The sequence below is a fragment of the Coregonus clupeaformis genome, chromosome 1 (assembly GCF_020615455.1).
Source record: "Coregonus clupeaformis isolate EN_2021a chromosome 1, ASM2061545v1, whole genome shotgun sequence".
NCBI classification, from domain to species: domain Eukaryota; kingdom Metazoa; phylum Chordata; class Actinopteri; order Salmoniformes; family Salmonidae; genus Coregonus; species Coregonus clupeaformis.
Window position 1 is genome coordinate 63810272 of NC_059192.1, and position 23853 is coordinate 63834124.

The 23853-nt window shown below is 42.3% G+C and overlaps 1 protein-coding gene across 1 annotated transcript in view; it reads right to left on the minus strand.

The window, feature by feature from the left end:
• The window catches only part of LOC121571651 (attractin-like protein 1), a 351689-nt gene that overhangs the window by 100653 nt on the left and 227183 nt on the right, over window positions 1-23853 (minus strand). Inside the window, exon 27 of the mRNA XM_041883244.1 lies at window positions 19710-19788. Coding sequence (XP_041739178.1) covers window positions 19710-19788 — 79 coding nt within the window. The remainder of the gene's footprint in view (window positions 1-19709; window positions 19789-23853) is intronic.

The window sequence follows — 23853 nt, forward strand, 5'->3', positions numbered from 1 at the left end:
CGAGGTGAGATCTTGCATGGAGCCCCAGACCGAGGGTGATTGACCGTCATCTTGAACTTCTTCCATTTTCTAATAATTGCGCCAACAGTTGTTGCCTTCTCACCAAGCTGCTTGCCTATTGTCCTGTAGCCCATCCCAGCCTTGTGCAGGTCTACAATTTTATCCCTGATGTCCTTACACAGCTCTCTGGTCTTGGCCATTGTGGAGAGGTTGGAGTCTGTTTGATTGAGTGTGTGGACAGGTGTCTTTTATACAGGTAACAAGTTCAAACAGGTGCAGTTAATACAGGTAATGAGTGGAGAACAGGAGGGCTTCTTAAAGAAAAACTAACAGGTTTGTGAGAGCCGGAATTCTTACTGGTTGGTAGGTGATCAAATACTTATGTCATGCAATAAAATGCAAATGAATTACTTAAAAATCATACAATGTGATTTTCTGGATTTTTGTTTTAGATTCCGTCTCTCACAGTTGAAGTGTACCTAGGATAAAAATTACAGACCTCTACATACTTTGTAAGTAGGAAAACCTGCAAAATCGGCAGTGTATCAAATACTTGTTCTCCCCACTGTATGCACGCACCACTTTTCCATTATTTATTTTTTAGAATTTTTTTAAACAAGTTATTTTTTTCATTTCACTTCACCAATTTGGACTATTTTCTGTATGTCCATTACATGAAATCCAGATAAAAATCAATTTAAATTACAGGTTTTAATGCAACAAAATAGGAAAAATGCCAAGGGGGAATACTTTTGCAAGGCACTGTATAGAGTGGAATTCTGCCAACAATAAACACAACAGCATTTGTGGCTGTAGCTTAACTTTGATAGAAACAATATCAACCATGGAAGGCATTGGATGGTGTTAAGAGATAAATGGGAGGGGTTGAGTGGAGCTGAAGGGTGGAACTAATAACAACAAGATAACTAATGTAAAATATACTGTGTCCGTAAAATGTATATAGGTTCAGAACTTTTGTGAAACAACACAGTTAACAATATATGGCAAATAGATATCAAACTGGATGGTCTTCAGAAATAGATGGGAGGGGTTGAGGGTAGCGGAAGGATAGAAGTAAAAACAAACAAAATATACCTATTGTAAAATAGATTGTGTCCGTAAAATGTATATAGTATGTATAAGCTGGAAGTAGAAGCCTAAGCGTTGTTGTTCATTAGTTTACATCAATTAGGGGAGGGGTGGTAGGGTTAGCGGAAAATAATAAATATATATATATATATATATATGTATTTTGTATGTATGTATGTACAGTGGGGAAAAAAGTATTTAGTCAGCCACCAATTGTGCAAGTTCTCCCACTTAAAAAGATGAGAGAGGCCTGTAATTTTCATCATAGGTACACGTCAACTATGACAGACAAAATGAGAAAAAAAAATCCAGAAAATCACATTCTAGGATTTTTAATGAATTTATTTGCAAATTATGGTGGAAAATAAGTATTTGGTCAATAACAAAAGTTTCTCAATACTTTGTTATATACCCTTTGTTGGCAATGACACAGGTCAAAAGTTTTCTGTAAGTCTTCACAAGGTTTTCACACACTGTTGCTGGTATTTTGGCCCATTCCTCCATGCAGATCTCCTCTAGAGCAGTGATGTTTTGGGGCTGTCGCTGGGCAACAGAGACTTTCAACTCCCTCTAAAGATTTTCTATGGGGTTGAGATCTGGAGACTGGCTAGGCCACTCCAGGACCTTGAAATGCTTCTTACGAAGCCACTCTTTCGTTGCCCGGGCGGTGTGTTTGGGATCATTGTCATGCTGAAAGACCCAGCCACGTTTCATCTTCAATGCCCTTGCTGATGAAAGAAGGTTTTCACTCAAAATCTCACGATACATGGCCCCATTCATTCTTTCCTTTACACGGATCAGTCATCCTGGTCCCTTTGCAGAAAAACAGCCCCAAAGCATGATGTTTCCACCCCCATGCTTCACAGTAGGTATGGTGTTATTTGGATGCAACTCAGCATTCTTTGTCCTCCAAACACGACGAGTTGAGTTTTTACCAAAAAGTTATATTTTGGTTTCATCTGACCATATGACATTCTCCCAATCCTCTTCTGGATCATCCAAATGCACTCTAGCAAACTTCAGATGGGCCTGGACATGTACTGGCTTAAGCAGGGGGACACGTCTGGCACTGCAGGATTTGAGTCCCTGGCGGCGTAGTGTGTTACTGATGGTAGGCTTTGTTACTTTGGTCCCAGCTCTCTGCAGGTCATTCACTAGGTCCCCCCGTGTGGTTCTGGGATTTTTGCTCACCGTTCTTGTGATCATTTTGACCCCACAGGGGTGAGATCTTGCGTGGAGCCCCAGATCGAGGGAGATTATCAGTGGTCTTGTATGTCTTCCATTTCCTAATAATTGCTCCCACAGTTGATTTCTTCAAACCAAGCTGCTTACCTATTGCAGATTCAGTCTTCCCAGCCTGGTGCAGGTCTACAATTTTGTTTCTGGTGTCCTTTGACAGCTCTTTGGTCTTGGCCATATTGGAGTTTGGAGTGTGACTGTTTGAGGTTGTGGACAGGTGTCTTTTATACTGATAACAAGTTCAAACAGGTGCCATTAATAAAGGTAACGAGTGGAGGACAGAGGAGCCTCTTAAAGAAGAAGTTACAGGTCTGTGAGAGCCAGAAATCTTGCTTGTTTGTAGGTGACCAAATACTTATTTTCCACCATAATTTGCAAATAAATTCATAAAAAATCCTACAATGTGATTTTCTGGATTTTCTTTCCTCAATTTGTCTGTCATAGTTGACGTGTACCTATGATGAAAATTACAGGCCTCTCTCGTCTTTTTAAGTGGGAGAACTTGCACAATTGGTGGCTGACTAAATAATTTTTCCCCCCACTGTATGTATGTGTATGTATGTGTATATATATATATATATATATATGTGTGTGTGTATGTATGCATGCATGTATGTATGGTATGTACTGTATGTATGTATGTATGTATGTATGTATGTATGTATGTATGTATGTATGTATCTATACAGTATAAAGTATTCAGACCACTTTACTTTTTTCAAATGTTGTTACGTTACAGCCTTATTCTAAAATGGATTGAATAAATTTTTTCCCCTCATCAATCTACACATAATACCCCATAATGACAAGCAAAAACATTATTTGTTGCAAATCTATTCAAAATAAAAAACTAAAATACTTTGTTTACATAAGTATTCAGACTCTATGCTATATGACTCAAAATTGAGCTCAGGTGCATCCTGTTTCCATTGATCATCCTTGAGATGTTTCTACAACTTGACTGGAGTCCACCTGTGGTACAATCAATTGATTGGACATGATTTGTAAAGGCACACACCTGTCTATATAAGGTCCCACAGTTGACAGTGCATGTCAGAGCAAAAACCAAGGTCGAAGGAATTGTCCGTAGAGCTCCGAGACAGTATTGTGTCGAGGCACAGATCTGGGAAAGGGTACCAACAATTTCTGCAGCATTGAAGGTCCCCAAGAACACAGTGGCTTCCATCATTCTTAAATGGAAGAAGTTTGGAACCACCAAGACTCTTCCTAGAGCTGGCCGCCCGGCCAAACTGAGCAATCGGGGGAGAAGGGCCTTGGTCAGGGAGGTGACCAAGAACCCGATGGTCACTCTGAGAGAGCTCCAGAGTTCCTCTGTGGAGATGGGAGAACCTTCCAGAAGGACAACCATCTCTGCAGCACTCCACCAATAAGGCATTTATGGTAGAATGGCCAGACGGAAGCCACTCCTCACTAAAAGGCACATGACAGCCCGCTTGGAGTTTGCCAAAAGGCACCTAAAGGACTCTTAGACCATGAGAAACAAGATTCTCTGGTCTGATGAAACCAAGATTGAACTCTTTAGCCTGAATACCAAGTGTCACGTCTGGAGGGAACCTGGCACCATCCCTACGGTGAAGAACGGTGGTGGCAGAATCATGCTGTGGGGATGTTTTTCAGCGGCAGTGACTGGGAGACTAGTCAGGATCGAGGGAAAGATGAATGGAGGAAAGTACAGAGAGATCCTTGATAAAATCCTGCTCTAGAGCGCTCAGGACCTCAGACTGGGGCAAAGGTTCACCTTCCAACAGGATAACGACCGTAGGCACAGAGCCAAGACAACACAGGAGTGGTTCGGGACAAGTCTCTGAATGTCCTTGAGTGGCCCAGCCAGAGCACAGAACCCGATCGAACATCTCTGGAGAGACCTGAAAATAGCTGTGCAGCGGCGCTCCCCATCTAACCTGACAGAACTTGAGAGGATCTGCAGAGAAGATTGGCAGAAACTCCTCAAATACAGGTGTGCCAAGTTTGTAGCGTCATACCCAAGAACACTCAAGGCTGTAATCGCTGCCAAAGGTGCTTCAACAAATTACTGAGTAAAGGGTCTGAATACTTATGTAAATGTGATATTTCAGTTTTTTTATTTGATAAATTTGCAAACATTTCTAAAAACCTGTTTTTGCTTTGTCATTATGGGGAAATGTGTGTAGATTGATGAGGGGAGAAAAACAATTTAATCAATTTTAGAATAAGGCTGTAACGTAACAAAATGTGAAAAGTGTCAAGGGGTCTGAATACTTTCCGAATGCACTGTATATACATATCTCATTTAAAATTGGAGATAGATTGTAGCTTCCAATTTCCAATCCCCATATATTTTTTGTAAATACACTGCTCAAAAAATAAAGGGAACACTAAAATAACACATCCTAGATCTGAATGAATGAAATAATCTTATTAAATACTTTTTTCTTTACATAGTTGAATGTGCTGACAACAAAATCACACAAAAATTATCAATGGAAATCAAATTTATCAACCCATGGAGGTCTGGATTTGGAGTCACCCTCAAAATTAAAGTGGGAAACCACAGTACAGGCTGATCCTGAACTTTGATGTAATGTCCTTAAAACAAGTCAAAATGATGCTCAGTAGTGTGTGTGGCCAACACGTGCCTGTATGACCTCCCTACAACGCCTGGGCATGCTCCTGATGAGGTGGCGGATGGTCTCCTGAGGGATCTCCTCCCAGACCTGGACTAAAGCATCCGCCAACTCCTGGACAGTCTGTGGTGCAACGTGGCATTGGTGGATGGAGCGAGACATGATGTCCCAGATGTGCTCAATTGGATTCAGGTCTGGGGAACGGGCGGGCCAGTCCATAGCATCAATGCCTTCCTCTTGCAGGAACTGCTGACACACTCAAGCCACATGAGGTCTAGCATTGTCTTGCATTAGGAGGAACCCAGGGCCAACCGCACCAGCATATGGTCTCACAAGGGGTCTGAGGATCTCATCTCGGTACCTAATGGCAGTCAGGCTACCTTTGGCGAGCACATGGAGGGCTGTGCGGCCCCCCCAAAGAAATGCCACCCCACACCATGACTGACCCACCGCCAAACCGGTCATGCTGGAGGATGTTGCAGGCAGCAGAACGTTCTCCACGGCGTCTCCAGACTCTGTCACGTCTGTCACGTGCTCAGTGTGAACCTGCTTTCATCTGTGAAGAGCACAGGGCGCCAGTGGCGAATTTGCCAATCTTGGTGTTCTCTGGCAAATGCCAAACGTCCTGCACGGTGTTGGGCTGTAAGCACAACCCCCACCTGTGGACGTCGGGCCCTCATACCACCCTCATGGAGTCTGTTTCTGACCGTTTGAGCAGACACATGCACATTTGTGGCCTGCTGGAGGTCATTTTGCAGGGCTCTGGCAGTGCTCCTCCTCCTTGCACAAAGGCGGAGGTAGCAGTCCTGCTGCTGGGTTGTTGCCCTCCTACGGCCTCCTCCACGTCTCCTGATGTACTGGCCAGTCTCCTGGTAGCGCCTCCATGCTCTGGACACTACGCTGACAGACACAGCAAACCTTCTTGCCACAGCTCGCATTGATGTGCCATCCTGGATGAGCTGCACTACCTGAGCCACTTGTGTGGGTTGTAGACTCCGTCTCATGCTACCACTAGAGTGAAAGCAGCGCCAGCATTCAAAAGTGACCAAAACATCAGCCAGGAAGCATAGGAACTGAGAAGTGGTCTGTGGTCACCACCTGCAAAACCAGTCCTTTATTGGGGGTGTCTTGCTAATTGCCTATAATTTCCACCTGTTGTCTATTCCATTTGCACAACAGCATGTGACATTTATTGTCAATCAGTGTTGCTTCCTAAGTGGACAGTTTGATTTCACAGAAGTGTGATTGACTTGGAGTTACATTGTGTTGTTTAAGTGTTCCCTTTATTTTTTTTAGCAGTGTATATTTACTATATATATATATATATATATATATATATATATATATATATATATATATATATATATATATATATATATATACAAAATATATATAAATATATTTACAAAAAAATATATGGGGATTGGAAATGATGCAGGCAATTACATTGATGGAAGCTACAATCTATCTGCAATATAGAACGTCAGAACATACCTCAGAACATGTAGGGGGATATTATTACAGAAAGTGAGCCTTGGGAACTTTGCGGGAAGAAAATAAATGAAACCGGAACAAACACAAATATAATTGGTGTGGGCCATGTTATGGCTCCAGGGAGACGTCCTTGCCATGTCCCTTAGAGTACTAAGCGCTGGGTCCCTGGCTCCTTTGAAGATTGACGTTGGCGTTTGGCGGCGGGCGTTTCAGATCCCTGCGAAGCTGGGGACCTTCAGGCTAATCTACCGTCAGATGATAAAAGCGGTCACCTGTGCAGAGCTGATAGTGTGGAGTCATTAATGCACAGTGGGTCCGTAAACATCACAGCTGTGTTTGAAGACTGATACACTATCCCTGTCTCTCATATTTACTCCAACTTCTGTGTCCTTGTCGGCCTATACCCCAATACAATGTATTAACAACTATCGATCATGCAGCTTGTACCCAAAACAAAGTAACACAAAGGGTGATTTGGTGCTCACTGGCCCAGACAACATAATCTGTCCAACAGGAGATTGTGGTCTGTGTTGCACAGTGTGATAGGTCTATAGAGGGTGCCAAGTACTGTAGGCCTTCAGAGTCACCTCAACTCACAGCTATGGGAATAACTTTCTCATCACTCTCAACACATTAGGTGGCTTCTCCACTACTACTGGAAAATATAATAACTTCAATAATTAGACTATCAAACATCTAAATTATTAAATGTGATTACTGGGAGCAACTACATAATAGATCTACATAATTGCTTTCAAATCTGTCTAACTTGAGAATAGCAGGGACAAGTTAAGAAAAACAAATAGCATTAAAACCTCAAACGTAATCACATTTCTGTTCATTATGGAATGTTTTTTCAGCTCATACAGCTGAATATCTCTAAACTTTAATGCAATAATGACTGCAACGAAATGACACAATATGTTAATTGCTTTATGCAAAGAAATGCGACTGTCTAATTTAAGATAATAAATGTAATGGGGAATTGCGGTAATTATCATACCGACACCAAAAGGTCAGAAGTGCACAGCCTTAACAAGTCTCACCTAATATGATAATATACACACACACACACACACACACACACACACACACACACACACACACACACACACACACACAAAAAACACACACACACACACACAAATGAAGGTTTAATTTTTGCCCTCAAAATTCATGTAGCTCTTTTGAGGACGACAGCGGCTAAACTAAATTACAGGAATAAATCACAATTTAATCAGAGAATTGGGCAACATCTGTCTGTGGTTTGGATTAGCAGTTAGATTGGACTGGAGACTAGAGGGGGGTAGATGGTAATTTCAGAGGGGAGCTGGTGAGAGACATATGTGCCACTTCCATACTCTACAATCTGACTAAACCCAATACAGATTTTAGCTGTGTGAATATTTTCAGGGTAAAAATGAGTCAACGCAAATGTAAAAAGTACATTTACTGCAGTAAGCTGCTTAACATGGCCATCAGACAACCAAATTATTAGCAGAGCAACACATACAATTGACAATTAAAAAAGAAAGCCATTATCTATTAATTTGTTTGTTTATTTGTTTATTTATTAATTGTGAGAAGAAGAACAAACTTAATTAGGTTAGTTGTCAAAATAGGGCTTTTTTTTCAGTCTACAGAGGGGCATACCTATTAGGGGAATCAAAGAGGTCTGTACAAGCTGTCTTGTGCATCATCATTAGAATTTCAAAGTATTTTTGATTGTTTGATCTCATATCCCAAAATGGTTGTTGGAAATGTAATTTAGCATAAGCCCAGTGTATTTTCCACTCTGCTGGTTGTGATCCATAATTAACTCTGAAGAGATCCCATTTTCACCTTCACAAGAACAATCCCTCCAAAGTTTCACCCTTAGGATATGTGCCAACAGATGATACTGTGAATACAATTGGAATGGTGCTACAATATAACTGCATTGAAATTAAGTCAAATAATGAGACATTTGCCTTTACCGTAGTACCAAAGAGTACAGTATGAAGATAGGCTAAAACTGCTTCTCAAATAGAAATCCTCGATCATGCTTGTAGGCGATGTCATGGTGACGTTGGCTATCTAAGCTCAAACGCAGAAACACGTCAAATCAAATCAAATCAAATTTTATTGGTCACATGCGCCGAATACAACAGGTGCAGACATTACAGTGAAATGCTTACTTACAGCCCTTAACCAACAGTGCATTTATTTTTAACAAAGAAAGTAAAAATAAAACAACAACAAAAAAAGTGTTGAGAAAAAAAGAGCAGAAGTAAAATAAAATAACAGTAGGGAGGCTATATATACAGGGGGGTACCGGTGCAGAGTCAATGTGCGGGGGCACCGGCTAGTTGAGGTAGTTGAAGTAATATGTACATGTGGGTAGAGTTAAAGTGACTATGCATAAATAATTAACAGAGTAGCAGCAGCGTAAAAAGGATGGGGTGGGGGGGCAGTGCAAATAGTCTGGGTAGCCATGATTAGCTGTTCAGGAGTCTTATGGCTTGGGGGTAGAAGCTGTTGAGAAGTCTTTTGGACCTAGACTTGGCACTCCGGTACCGCTTGCTGTGCGGTAGCAGAGAGAACAGTCTATGACTAGGGTGGCTGGAGTATTTGACAATTTTGAGGGCCTTCCTCTGACACCGCCTGGTATAGAGGTCCTGGATGGCAGGAAGCTTGGCCCCAGTGATGTACTGGGCCGTACGCACTACCCTCTGTAGTGCCTTGCGGTCGGAGGCCAAGCAGTTGCCATACCAGGCGGTGATGCAACCAGTCAGGATGCTCTCGATGGTGCAGCTGTAGAATTTTTTGAGGATCTGAGGACCCATGCCAAATCTTTTCAGTCTCCTGAGGGGGAATAGGCTTTGTCGTGCCCTCTTCACGACTGTCTTGGTGTGTTTGGACCATGATAGTTCGTTGGTGATGTGGACACCAAGGAACTTGAAGCTCTCAACCTGTTCCACTACAGCCCCGTCGATGAGAATGGGGGCGTGCTCAGTCCTCTTTTTTTTTCCTGTAGTCCACAATCATCTCCTTTGTCTTGGTCACGTTGAGGGAGAGGTTGTTGTCCTGGCACCACACGGCCAGGTCTCTGACCTCCTCCCTATAGGCTGTCTCATCGTTGTCGGTGATCAGGCCTACCACTGTTGTGTCGTCGGCAAACTTAATGATGGTGTTGGAGTCGTGCCTGGCCATGCAGTCATGGGTGAACAGAGAGTACAGGAAGGGACTGAGCACGCACCCCTGAGGGGCCCCCGTGTTGAGGATCAGTGTGGCAGATGTGTTGTTACCTACCCTTACCACCTGGGGGCGGCCCGTCAGGAAGTCCAGGATCCAGTTGCAGAGGGAGGTGTTTAGTCCCAGGATCCTTAGCTTAGTGATGAGCTTAGAGGGCACTATGGTGTTGAATGCTGAGCTGTAGTCAATGAATAGCATTCTCACGTAGGTGTTCCTCTTGTCCAGGTGGGAAAGGGCAGTGTGGAGTGCAATAGAGATTGCATCATCTGTGGATCTGTTGGGGCGGTATGCACATTGGAGTGGGTCTAGGGTTTCTGGGATAATGGTGTTGATGTGAGCCATGACCAGCCTTTCAAAGCACTTCATGGCTACAGACGTCAGTGCTACGGGTCGGTAGTCATTTAGGCAGGTTATCTTAGAGTCCTTGGGCACGGGGACTATGGTGGTCTGCTTGAAACATGTTGGTATTACAGACTCAGTCAGGGACATGTTGAAAATGTCAGTGAAGACACTTGCCAGTTGGTCAGCACATGCTCGGAGTACACGTCCTGGTAATCCATCTGGCCCTGCGGCCTTGTGAATGTTGACCTGCTTAAAAGTCTTACTCACATCGGCTACGGAGAGCGTGATCACATAGTCATCCGGAACAGCTGGTGCTCTCATGCATGCTTCAGTGTTGCTTGCCTCGAAGCGAGCATAGAAGTGGTTTAGCTCGTCTGGTAGGCTTGTGTCACTGGGCAGCTCGCGGCTGTGCTTCCCTTTGTAGTCTGTAATAGTTTTCAAGCCCTGCCACATCCGACGAGCGTCAGAGCTAGTGTAGTACGATTCAATCTTAGCCCTGTATTGACTCTTTGCCTGTTTGATGGTTCGTCGGAGGGCATAGCGGGATTTCTTATAAGCGTCCGGGTTAGAGTCCCGTTCCTTGAAAGCGGCAGCTCTACCCTTTAGCTCAGTGCGGATGTTTCCTGTAATCCATGGCTTCTGGTTGGGGTATGTACGTACGGTCACTGTGGGGACGACATCATCGATGCACTTATTGATGAAGCCAGTGACTGATGTGGTGTACTCCTCAATGCTTTCTGAAGAATCTCGGAACATGTTCCAGTCTGTGCTAGCAAAACAGTCCTGTAGCTTAGCATCTGCGTCATCTGACCACTTTTTTATTAACCGAGTCACTGGTGCTTCCTGCTTTAGTTTTTGCTTATAAGCAGGAATCAGGAGGATAGAGTTATGGTCAGATTTGCCAAATGGAGGGCGAGGGAGAGCTTTGTATGCATCTCTGTGTGTGGAGTAAAGGTGGTCTAGAGTTTTTTTTCCTCTGGTTGCACATTTAACATGCTGGTAGAAATTAGGTAGAACGGATTTAAGTTTCCCTGCATTAAAGTCCCCGGCCACTAGGAGCGCTGCATCTGGATGAGCGTTTTCCTGTTGATTTATGGCCTTGTACAACTCATTCAGTGCAATCTTAATGCCAGCATTGGTTTGTGGTGGTAAATAGACAGCTATGAAAAATATAGATGAAAACTCTCTTGGTAGATAGTGTGGTCTACAGCTTATCATAAGATACTCTACCTCAGGCGAGCAAAACCTAGAGACTTCCTTAGTATTTGATTTTGTGCACCAGCTGTTGTTTACAAATATACACAGACCGCCACCCCTTGTCTTACCGGAGTCAGCCGTTTTATCCTGCCGATGTAGCATATAGCCCGCTAGCTGTATGTTATCATTGTCGTCGTTCAGTCACGACTCGGTGAAAGATAGGATATTACAGTTTTTAATGTCCCGTTGGTAGGATAACCGTAATCTTAGGTCATCCAATTTGTTATCCAATGATTGAAGATTGGCTAATAGGATTGATGGAAGAGGCAGTTTACTCGCTCGCCGTCGGATCCTTACAAGGCACCCCGATCTACGTCCACGATATCTCCGTCTCTTCCTCACGCGAATGACGGGGATTTGGGCCTTGTCGGGTGTCTGTATGATATCCTTCGCGGCCGCCTCGTTGAAGAAAAAATCTTCGTCCGATACGAGGTGAGTAATCGCTGTCCTGATATCCAGAAGCTCTTTTTGATTATAAGAGACGATGGCAGAAACATTATGTACAAAATAAATTACAAATAATGCGGAAAAACACACATAATAGTACAATAATAGTCATTGGGTCTAACGGTCGTCTCGCGCCTAACAGCGCATTTGCAGGCCGTCAAATCAAAGACACTCCTTCGATATAAAGTTGTTTTTGACAAAAAGTCAGGTTGTCACTTTCATGAGGTTGGAGTAATAACATGTTCAACTACTTAAGACATTGTCTCGAATCTAGGTTTAGATTTAGAGAAAATTAACAGCTAAGGAAGAATCTTTCACTTCTCTCATTGACTTCTCAAACCCCAAACCCCGGCCTGGTCTGCTTGGTCTGATTTGCATGGGTTCCCGAAAGTCTTGCGATGTCTATGGGTTTAGAAACTCTGTGGTATTACTGTATACTTTAACGTCATCTATGTTCCCTATCATCTCTCTAATCCATTATAAGATCTGGATACATTGTAGTGTTGTCACGATACCAACATTTTACTAATGATACGATACCAGGCCAAGTATCACGATACCAAGTAGTATCGCAATTACACAGGGAAAAAATTCAGAGTGGCCTAGCGTCCTGTTTGCCTCGTCCCCCTGACACTTGTTCCCCTTTTCTAAACGCTATGCATATGTGCTACACAAAAAACCTGTCACTGATATTCACACTTCCACTCAATTCAACATATATAGAATTTAACTTCACACTGTATAATCAAACACTGCATAGAATGGCGATTTGCTCATATTTGCAAAGGCCCACCTGTGATTTGGCTGGAGAAATGGGAGGAAGGAATATACAGTGCCTTGCAAAAGTATTCATCCCCCTTGGCCTTTTTCCTATTTTGTTGCATTACAACCTGTAATTTAAATGGATTTATATTTGGATTTCATGTAATGGACATGCACAAAATAGTCCAAATTGGTGAAGTGCAATGAAAAAAATTACTTGTTTCAAAAAATTCTAAAAAATAAATAACGGAAAAGTGGTGCGTGCATATGTATTCACCCCCTTTCCTATGAAGCCCCTAAATAAGATCTGGTGCAACCAATTACCTTCAGAAGTCACATAATTAGTTAAATAAAGTCCACTTGTGTGCAATCTAAGTGTCACATGAGCTCAGTATATATACACCTGTTCTGAAAGGCCCCAGAGTCTGCAACACCACTAAGAAAGGGGCACCACCAAGCAAGCGGCACCATGAAGACCAATGAGCTCTCCAAACAGGTCAGGGACAAAGTTGTAGAGAAGTACAGATCAGGGTTGGGTTATAAAAAAATATCAGAAACTTTGAACACCCCACGGAGCACCATTATATCCATTGTAAAAAGATTGAAAGAATATGGCACCACAACAAACCTGCCAAGAGAGGGCCGCCCACCAAAACTCACAGACCAGGCAAGGAGGGCATTAATCAGAGAGGCAACAAAGAGACCAAAGATAACCCTGAAGGAGCTACAAAGCTCCACAGCGGAGATTGGAGTATCTGTCCATAGGACCACTTTAAGCCGTACACTCCAAAGAGCTGGGCTTTACGGAAGAGTGGCAAGAAAAAAGCCATTGCTTAAAGAAAGAAATAAGCAAACACGTTTGGTGTTCGCCCAAAAGCCATGTGGGAGACTCCCCAAACATACAATAATCGAGAATTTCAACAAGCATTTTGCTACGGCTGGCCATGCGTTCCACCTGGCTACCACTACCCCGGCCACCAGCTCTGCACCCTCCGCTGCAACTTGCCCATGCCCCCCCTCACTTCTCCTTCACACAAATTCAGACAGCTGATGTTCTGAAAGAGCTGAAAAATATGGACCCCTACAAATCAACTGGGCTAGACAATCTGGACCCTTTCTTTCTAAAATTAGCCGCCGAAATTGTCGCAACCCCTATTACTAGCCTGTTCAACCTCTCTTTCGTAACGTCTGAGATCCCCAGAGATTGGAAAGCTGCTGCAGTCATCCCCCTCTTCAAAGGGGGTGACACTTTAGATCCAAACTGTTACAGGCCTATATCCATTCTGCCCTGCCTTTCGAAAGTATTTGAAAGCCAAGTTAACAAACAGATCACCGACCATGTAGTCTATCACAGTGCCATCCATTTTGTCACCAAAGCCCCATATACTACCCACCATTGTGACATGTACACTCTTATGGCTGGCCCTCACTACATATTCGTCGCCAAACCCACTGGCTCCAGGTCATCTATAAATCACTGCTAGGCAACTCCCCGTCTTATCTTAGCTCACTGGTCACCATAGCAACATCCACCCGTAGTATGCGCTCCAGCAGGTAAATCTCACTGGTCATCCCCAAAGCCAACACCTCCTTTGGCCACCATTCCTTCCAGTTCTCTGCTGCCAATGACTGGAACGAACTGCAAAAATCTCTTAAGCTGGAGACTCTTATCTCCCTCACTAACTTTAAGCATCAGTTGTCAGAGCAGCTTACCAATCACTGCACCTGTACACAGCCATTCTGAAATTAGCCCACCCAACTACCTCATCCCCAAATTGTTATTAATTTTGCTAATTTGCATCCCAGTATCTCTATTTCCACATCATATTTTGCACATCTATCATTCCAGTGTTAATACAAAATTGTAACTATTTTGCACTATGGCCTATTTATTGCCTTACCTCCATAACTTACTACATTCGCACACACTGTATATATATTTTCTGTTGTATATTTTACTCTATGTTTTGTTTACCCCATATGTAACTCTGTGTTGCTGTTTTTATCGCACTGCTTTTCTTTATCTTGGCCAGGTCGCAGTTGTAAATGAGAACTTGTTCTCAACTGGCTTACCTGGTTAAATAAAGGTGAAATAAAAGAAAATCAAAAACTCTGGTCAGATGAGACTAAAATTGAACTTTTTGGCCATCAAGGAAAACACTATGTCTGGCGCAAACCCAACACCTCTCATCACCCAGAGAACACCATCCCCACAGTGAAGCATGGTGGTGGCAGCATCATGCTGTGGGGATGTTTTTCATCGGCAGGGACTGGGAAACTGGTCAGAATTGAAGGAATAATGGATGGCGCTAAATACAGGGAAATCCTTGAGGGAAACCTGTTTCAGTCTTCCAGAGATTTGAGACTGGGACGGAGGTTCACCTTCCAGCAGGACAATGACCCTAAGCATACTGCTAAAGCAACACTCGAGTGGTTTAAGGGGAAGCATTTACATGTCTTGGAATGGCCTAGTCAAAGCCCAGACCTCAATCCAATTGAGAATCTGTGGTATGACTTAAAGATTGCTGTACACCAGCGGAACCCATCCAACTTGAAGGAGCTGGAGCAGTTTTGCCTTGAAGAATGAGCAAAAATCCCAGTGGCTAGATGTGCCAAGCTTATAGAGACTTGCAGCTGTAATTGCTGCAAAAGGTGGCTCTACAAAGTATTGACTTTTGCATCTTCAAAGAGGTAGGCATGTTGTTTAAATCAAATGATACAAACCCCCAAAAAATCAATTTTAATTCTAGGTTGTAAGGCAACAAAATAGGAAAAATGCCAAAGGGGTGAATACTTTTGCAAGCCACTGTACATGCATAATGATCTGCATGACATTGTGGCAGTAACAGGAAAACACTGCATGAAACCTTCCTCACTCTTCAGTAAACAGACCCACACTCTCCCTCCCTCCCTCCCTCCCTCCCTCTCTCTCATAAACACACACACACCACTCTCTCTCCCGCAAACACATACACATACTGCTCCCAACTTTATAAACGCAAGGCACCAAGAGATAGATTTTTTTCTATATTTTAGGCTTACATTAGGCCTATATGAATCCTACCTTTGAAGCACATCTCATGAGTAGCAGACCCTTTTCCTTTATTCCTGTGCCAATCAGATTTGACTAGACCTACTGTCAAATTAGAAGGTTGCTAGCTAGGTAACGTGAATGATATATATATTTTTTTTATCTAACCAATAATTAGCAACCCGGAATTAGTTTAAAATGGCCCGCGACATGGTTTGTGAAATTAAATAAAATGTGTGCGAAATCGTGCAGGAAGAAAAAAAGGTAGCTCTGGTAATATGGGTCATATTTTGTTTTACGGTTTGAGCTATAGACAAGCCATTTTCTTTGCTGTAAAGCTGCAAGCATGCCTGTCGCACAGCTGTGCACTATTTGTCCTCTCTGGCACTCAGAGGCTGTGTGACAGCGAACTTGCAAAGCCTACTCAGACTGGCCTGTGCTCTTTGTTATACCAGTGATGAAATTATACAATGTTTCAACTTTGCTCGCTCTGCGTGCTGCTCCAATGTATCAAATGTACAAATGTAACAAAGACAACTCATTAGGGACTGCATCCCCAGTCGCCATCACAGCTACATTATATTTCAAAAAATGATTGAGGAATAGATGCGCAGGAAGAGTAGACGGGGCTGATTACAGCTCCCACACGTGATATGATATGTGCCTGAAAGTGAAGTGGAAATTATTGGACCAGCGCATACAAAAAACTAGTGGCTGTTGCTTAAAAAAATGCAAATGAATTTATAAACAAAACTGACTTCATTAACATTTTATAACAGGCACCATCGGGTTCTTTAGATTGGTAGGGCCGAAAAAAATATGAAATGGTACTACGGTAATCTAAAATGTTGGTATCATAAGTATCATGAGGTTTTGGTACTGTGATATTGCTGTGGAACCGGTACACCGTGCATCATTAATACATTGATATATATAAAACTGCATACAAGCTTTATTCACGCTAATGAATTACTGAAGCCCAGAGCACATGCGGTTTACATGGAGCAAAGGAGTCCTCTAATCACGTCAGAGGACCGTGATGCATCATCGATTCCCCCAGGGGCCTGTGTATAATTTATAATATTCCTTTTTTTTGTGTCACTTATATAACTGATTAAAACAACAACCCCTAGACTTCTTGTTTACAACAGAGAAATGAGAACTTGTTCAGAAACGACCCATTGGACCACAAAAAATAATAATGGCTATTATAAATTAGCCCCATTTGGTCCTATTGACCAAGTCCCCGAGCACCTAATATCAACAATTTATCTCATCACTCCTGCTCTAAATACATAAAAACAGGAAGATCATAAAAATACAGCATCCAGCTCCATTGATTTGCATTGTTAATTTCCCGCTTGATGGTGCAGGGTTAGTGATGGAGGAAGTAGGTAAGAAGTCTCCTGTGTAGTTAATCACAAAGTTATGAGCTGCCAGCACTGAAATACGACAATTGCTTTTCACTGTTTCTGACAATATGCGTGCAAGCGTGTGTTTACCTCAGTGTAGTAATGGATCCTATGTTCTTTTCCTCACTTCTCTCCACCATCTACCCTCACGCACAGCTAAAACCCTACTCAAAGTGTGTGTGTGTGTGTGTGTGTGTGTGTGTGTGTGAGAGAGAGAGAGAGAAAGAAAGACATACACAAATATAAACACGTTAACACTCCATTCCCCAACTGACCACAGGCATGCAGTTGCTAGAACATTTCTCACACTACCTTGTCTTTCCATAACATCTTTTTGACAGACATTTCATTAATTTATATTTATATTTATTTATTTCACTACATACCTCTCTGTTCAAACCGTGGTCATACAATAGGGCTACAACCCCCTGTAATATATGGGATGTAGTAAAATAACTATGTGTGATATCAGTGCCACTGGACTCTACCCCATGGGTGACATGCCATATTAAAGCTGAGTGTTAGTGTCCACAGAGAGAAGAGTGAGGCAGAGTGAATGCAGCATTGCAGCTCTTCTGTGATATGGGACTCTTCCTCATTAATAATGTAGACGTGTCCACAAGCAAGTGTGCTCTCACTGGGGAACAATGCTAAACAAATACACGGCTAGCCAGGTAAGAGGAGGCTTTACACTACACTGCAGATGTCACCACCATTCATTCATACTGGCATAAAATGTGGTGTTTTGGCTTCAAGTCTGCCGCATAAGCACAAACAGGAGTGTTGCACATGTACAGTGGCTATATTTTATATTCCCAGTGGCAATCCAAACCACACACACACATTTCTGCAACAGCAGAAAACTTGTTTCACACAGTTCCTGTAGGTATAATCTAAATGTTGCAGAGAACTTTAAAATGACTTGGCTAAACCAATAGCTGTCCCACTAACATAAGAATCACTTAATAATCTTAAACACAAGATATGAAAGTAAAATGGTCTAATAAGATGTGCACATTTTGATAAAAGGACAGAGCTAAGACAGGCGGGAATATTCCCCTCTGTGATATTAAAACCATTACATATCTGAATGCTTGGAGCACCCATCTCCAAAGCACATCATTTGATGAAGAGAAAACCACCAACTGTGGCAGCCTTGGCAGAGGAGGAACAAAACCACTAGTGTTTTAACTATAAGAGTCCTCTGTGAAGTCTCAATGGATTTCACAGAAATCGAGCATGTTACATCTCAATTAAATCCACACTGATGTTCGTATTGATTTTAAAAGCCCAATCATGACTCATTTAAGTTGCACATTGGTATGTGTGTGTTTATGGCACCGTTTTGCAGCCTATAAAGAAAACAGAAGAGTAGAAAAACAGACAAATGGAAACGATGTGGCATCTGTTGCAGCTTTAAGTGATATATCACTCCATTCCACTTCGTTAAGCATCACTCCGTCAGAGTTAATTGGTTCATGAGGAGCAGTAATTAAGGGGAATGGCCGTGTTCATCGCTGCACACCGCTCATTAAGGAGTGAGTCGTGTTTGCAGAGCGGGTGACATTAACACAACCTTCAGAACATCCGGGGGTCGGTAGCTGCCTTTGCACTGGAGGGGGGAAATTAGGCCTTGCCTGCAGGGGAAGCTACTAGTGAACGGCACACAGTGGGTATGGTACAGAATGTGATGGGGGGACTACTACCATTATAATAATGTTCTAGAGTCTACCCTACTATGTTGACATGTAGAGTCACAGACGAGGTCAGTCAATGTCATTGAGGATCTGGTCTGTTCAATTGTCCATGAAAAGGTGAAGGAATAATTGTGTCAATATTTATTAAGCTGTCAAATATACACTGAATGTATAAAACATTAGGAACACCTTCCTAATATTGAGTTACATCCCCCCTTTTGCTCTCAGAACAGCCTCAATTCGTCAGGACATGGACTCTACAAGGTGTCGAAAGCATTCCCACAGAGATGCTGGCCCATGTTAACTCCAATGCTTCCCACAATTGTGTCAAGTTGACTGGATGACCTTTGGGTGGTGGACAATTCTTGATACACACAGTAAACTGTTGAGCGTGAAAAACCAAGCAGTGTTGCAGTTCTTGACACACTCAAACCGGTGCACCTGGCACCTACTGCCATACCCCGTTCAAAGCCACTTCAATATTTTGTGTTCACCCTCTGAATGGCACATATACACAATCAATTTCTTAATTGTCTCAAGGCTTAAAAATCCTTATTAACCTGTCTCCTCACCTTCATCTACACTGACTTAAGTGGATTTAACAGGTGACATCAATAAGGGATCATAGCATTCACCTGGATTCACCTGGTCAGTCTATGTCATGGAAAGAGCAGATTTTGTACACACAGTGTACATATAGAGTACCAGAGGCTCTTACCACTGCATAGGAGATCATGTATGTATGTTCAAACCCACAGAGACAGCAACACACACAAAAACATACACAGATTAGTAGACACAAACACAAACCCAGAGTCTGAATTAGTGAGAATAGAGCACCCTCTTATTTGTGCCAGTAAGGGGGTTTGAATCTGGTGTTGTACTGTGTGATCCACTCATGGGCCACGTTCCAGGCAGACTACATTGCAGTCGCCCGCCAGATCCAATTACATCCTAAGATATAGTAATCTGATACCCGTCTGCGCAGTAAATGATGTGGCATTTTACCATTGGTAGATGTTTGCAATGCACCATGGTTGCCAACAATTAGGACAGCTGAGGAGATTGACCTATGACCTACCTCTCTCCTCCTGGACGCCCAGCACGTCTGTTTGACCTTCCACACCACCGCTGCCACCAGCAACAGGGACAGGAAACAGCTGCAGGAGGAAACAGCACAATCAATAAACCAATCAATCAATAATACATTGGCGGCAGGTAGCCTAGCGATTAAGAGCGTTGGGCCAGTAACCGAAAGGTCACTGGTTCAAATCCCCGAGCCGACTAGGTGAAAAATCTATCAATGTGCCCTTGAGCAAGGCACTTAACCCTAATTGCTCCTATATGCTGCTCTGGATAAGAGTGTCTGCTAAATGACGAAAATGTTAATTTAATTAGCTAATCATCCATTATATGTTATCTATTAATTATAGTATTTACATGAAATATAATATAATTTCACAACAGTACTATGAGGAGGTAAGGACAAAAGTAGCTGCATACAGTCAACCCTATTATTTAAATATTTCATAATTCTTAGAATTGGGATGACGTCACAAGGGGGTAGTGACCATTTTCATGGTCTACCATGTAGGGTCACTTGTAGCTAGCTGTCACATGACCAATCTGGTAACGCTTTATAATAACGTTCAGTAATAACCATTTATAAGGCATTCATACATAGTTTGCTCATCATGTATTTATTAGTATACCTACATTTGTAAATTTGTAAGTGCTATATAGATAGTTATTCACACAACTTTTTAATTATTTATTAATTATTCATATAAGGTGTTCTTTTAAACCATTTTACAAATTACTTTTTGCAGTACCTGATCTAAAGTGAGCCCTATTCATACTTTTGAAATACTTTATAAATGTTTTGAATGGCCAGTGAAATAATCTCCTGGAAAAATTTGTCAATGTACTTTGCGGAAGATTTGGTTGCCTTTAACTTTTTTTGACAGTTGTCATTTCTCCATGTGCCTGCATAGAGTGCTGCATGTCTGTTTACCTTAGAGAAAACTACAAAAATGTCCACCAAAGGGGTAGCAGCACCGAATACTATGAAATGGACTTTAAGATTGAGTGACTGACTGCGGAGGTAAACCAAGTGAAATATGGGGAAATAGCATGAGATCAGTTGGACAACATCAATAACCCCATGGAGTGGGTCAGGGAGAGTGGCCATCTTACACAGAGCAATGTCACATAGAATGACCCCAATGCCAATGACATTAGATCACACAAAGCCTGTCTTTCAACCAGCGCTTTTACAAGTCCTGGAGGCCAACGAACCAAACCGCCAAGGCAGGAAGTCAATTAGAGACACTTGTGAGTTACAGTCCAAGACAATCACTATCTTCATAACGCCCTCTGTGTACAGCTAGAAAGTAGCGTAGAAGCAATGACCACATTGTAAAGGGCTAAGGAGTTGTAATTAGCATGACATTTCCAAGCCAAGCCTGCTGAAAGGCTGTGGAAATGCTCTTTCTCATATGTTCTGGAAAACCACTAGTACAGTACATAAACTATCAGACTGAGGAATTTGCCTAGTTAGTGATGTGTACCATATACTGAGAGTATGGTACATACTTACAGTTGTCACTATAGGTGCATGTGTGTGCAGGCAATATTGTGTGAACTTAGATATAGAATAAAAATGTCTATGACAGGTTTGATTAAATATGACCATACGTCAAGCTATGACCAATTTCTTCACCAATGTCTTAAAACTTTGGGAAAATAAATAAATAATCATGAAAGTCTCACACAACCCTATGATGACTGTAGCTCCATATTATTACATTTTTTTGTCATTCTAGCAGACACTCTTATCCAGAGCGACTTACAGTTAGAGAGTGCATACATGTTTTTTGTTGTTGTTTTTTTTCATACTGGCCCCCCGTGGTAAACGAACCCACAACCCTGGCGTTACAAACGCCATGCTCTACCAACTGAGCTACACGGGACATATTGCTGGCAGGAGTGTAACTAAGATTGTTCGGAACAGACTCTGGCTTGGCCATATTTCAAAGCGCAATCAGTAACAGTCCATCATTCCACATCAAATCTATTAACTCAGCCTGCAATGAATCCCAAACAGGGCGGCTTACTGTGCTAATTGGGAGAGGAGAAAGCTAACTGTCACTATTGAAGAGATATTAGGGGGAGGTGAAAGGTGTGAAAGCTGATTCCGGTCCCTGTCGTGGAGCATACACTTCTTGGGGTTTCTTACACATATAGATTCATGGCTTTAGCCAAGTCATCCGCAACCAATGATATTCAAACCAATGAGTTACATGTGCAGTTCTGGGGTGGATGGGAGGGTTGAGTGGGATGGATACAGTATATGTTTAATTGTGTGTGTGTGTGTGTGTGTGTGTGTGTGTGTGTGTGTGTGTGTGTGTGTGTGTGTGTGTGTGTGTGTGGTTTCATTTTGCTATCCTTGTGGGGACCAGAAGTCTGACCAAGTGGGGATATTTCTCCGGTCCCCACAAGGAAAAAGGCTATTTTAGGCGTAGGGTTAAGGTCAGATTTAGGGTTAGGGTTAGAATTAGTGTTAGGTTTAGGAGTTAGGGTTAAGGTAAGGGTTAGGTTAATGGTTAGGTTTAGGGTTATGGGTTAGGGAAAATAGGATTTTGAATGGGAATCAATTGTTTGGTCCACACAAGGATAGTAAAACAAACATACAGTGCATTCAGAAAGTATTCACACCCCTTGACTTTTTCCACTGAAATGTTTTGGCACTGACCTACACAAAATAATGTCAAAGTGGAATTATGCTTTTAGAAATTTTTACAAATTAATTATAAATGAAAAGCTGAAATGTCTTGAGTCAATAAGTAATCATCCCCTTTGTCATGGCAAGCCTAAATAAGTTCAGGAGTAAAATGTGCTTAACAAGTTACATATAGTAATAAGTTCTGTCTCCTCCTGTTGCTCCCCTCCGGCGCTCTGATTCGCCGGTCTACTGAGCCACCGGTCTGAGCGCACCACCTCGGCAACACCGGAATGGAAACCCAACGCACCCTAATCACCTCCAGCGCACCTGCACCTCATCATCTCATCACCACCCCTATTTAGCCCTGGACTGTTCCTTATGATGTTGTGTGTGATTGTTTAGCTTCGTGTCGTGTCCGCTATCTTTGTTATTTCTCTTTGTCATTGTTTAAGTAAACCTTGACCTTGTTAATTCCTGTGTCTGCGTCCTGCCTCTTCGTATACTCAGTACTCGTCACGAGCAGTGAATTTCAAACACAGATTCAACCACAAAGACCAGGGAGGTTTTCCAATGCCTCACAAAGAAGGGCACCTATTGCTAGATGGGTAAAAACAAAAACGGACATTGAATATCCCTTTGAGCATGGTGAAGTTATTAATTCCACTTTGGATGGTGTATCAATACACCCAGTCACTACAAAGATACAGGCATCCTTCCTAACTCAGTTGCCGGAGAGGAAGGAAACCGCTCAGGGATTTCACCATGAGGCCAATAGTGACTTTAAAACAGTTACAGAGTTTAATAGCTGTGATAGGAGAAAACTGAGGATGGATCAACAACATTGTAGTTACTCCACAATACTAACATAAATGACAGAGTGAAAAGAAGAAAGCCTGTACAGAATAAAAATATTCCAAAACATGCATCCTGTTTGCAATAAGGCACTAAAGTAAAACTGCTAAAAAATTGGCTAAGAAATTAACTCTATGTCCTGAATACAAGCGTTATGTTTTGGGCAAATCCAACACAACACATCACTGAGTACCACTCTTCATATTTTCAAGCATGGTGGTGGCTGCATCATGTTATGGGTATACTTGTCTTCGGCAAGAACTAGGGAGTTTTTTTAGGATAAAAAAAGAAACTGAATAGAGCTAAGCACAGGCAAAATCCTTGAGGAAAACCTGGTTCAGTCTGCTTTCCAACAGACACTGGGAGACAAATTGACCTTTCAGCAGGACAATAACCTAAAACACAAGGCTAAATATACACTGAATTTCTCACCAAGGCGACATTGAATGTTCCTAAATGGCCTAGTTACAGTTTTGACTTAAATTGGCTTGAAAATCTATGGCAAGACTTGAAAATGGCTGTCTAGCAATGAGCAACAACCAACTTGACTCACAGCTGTAATCGCTGCCAAAGGTGATTCTAACATGTATTGACTCAGGGGTGTGAATACTTATGTAAATTAGATATTTCATTCAATATTTCATTTTCA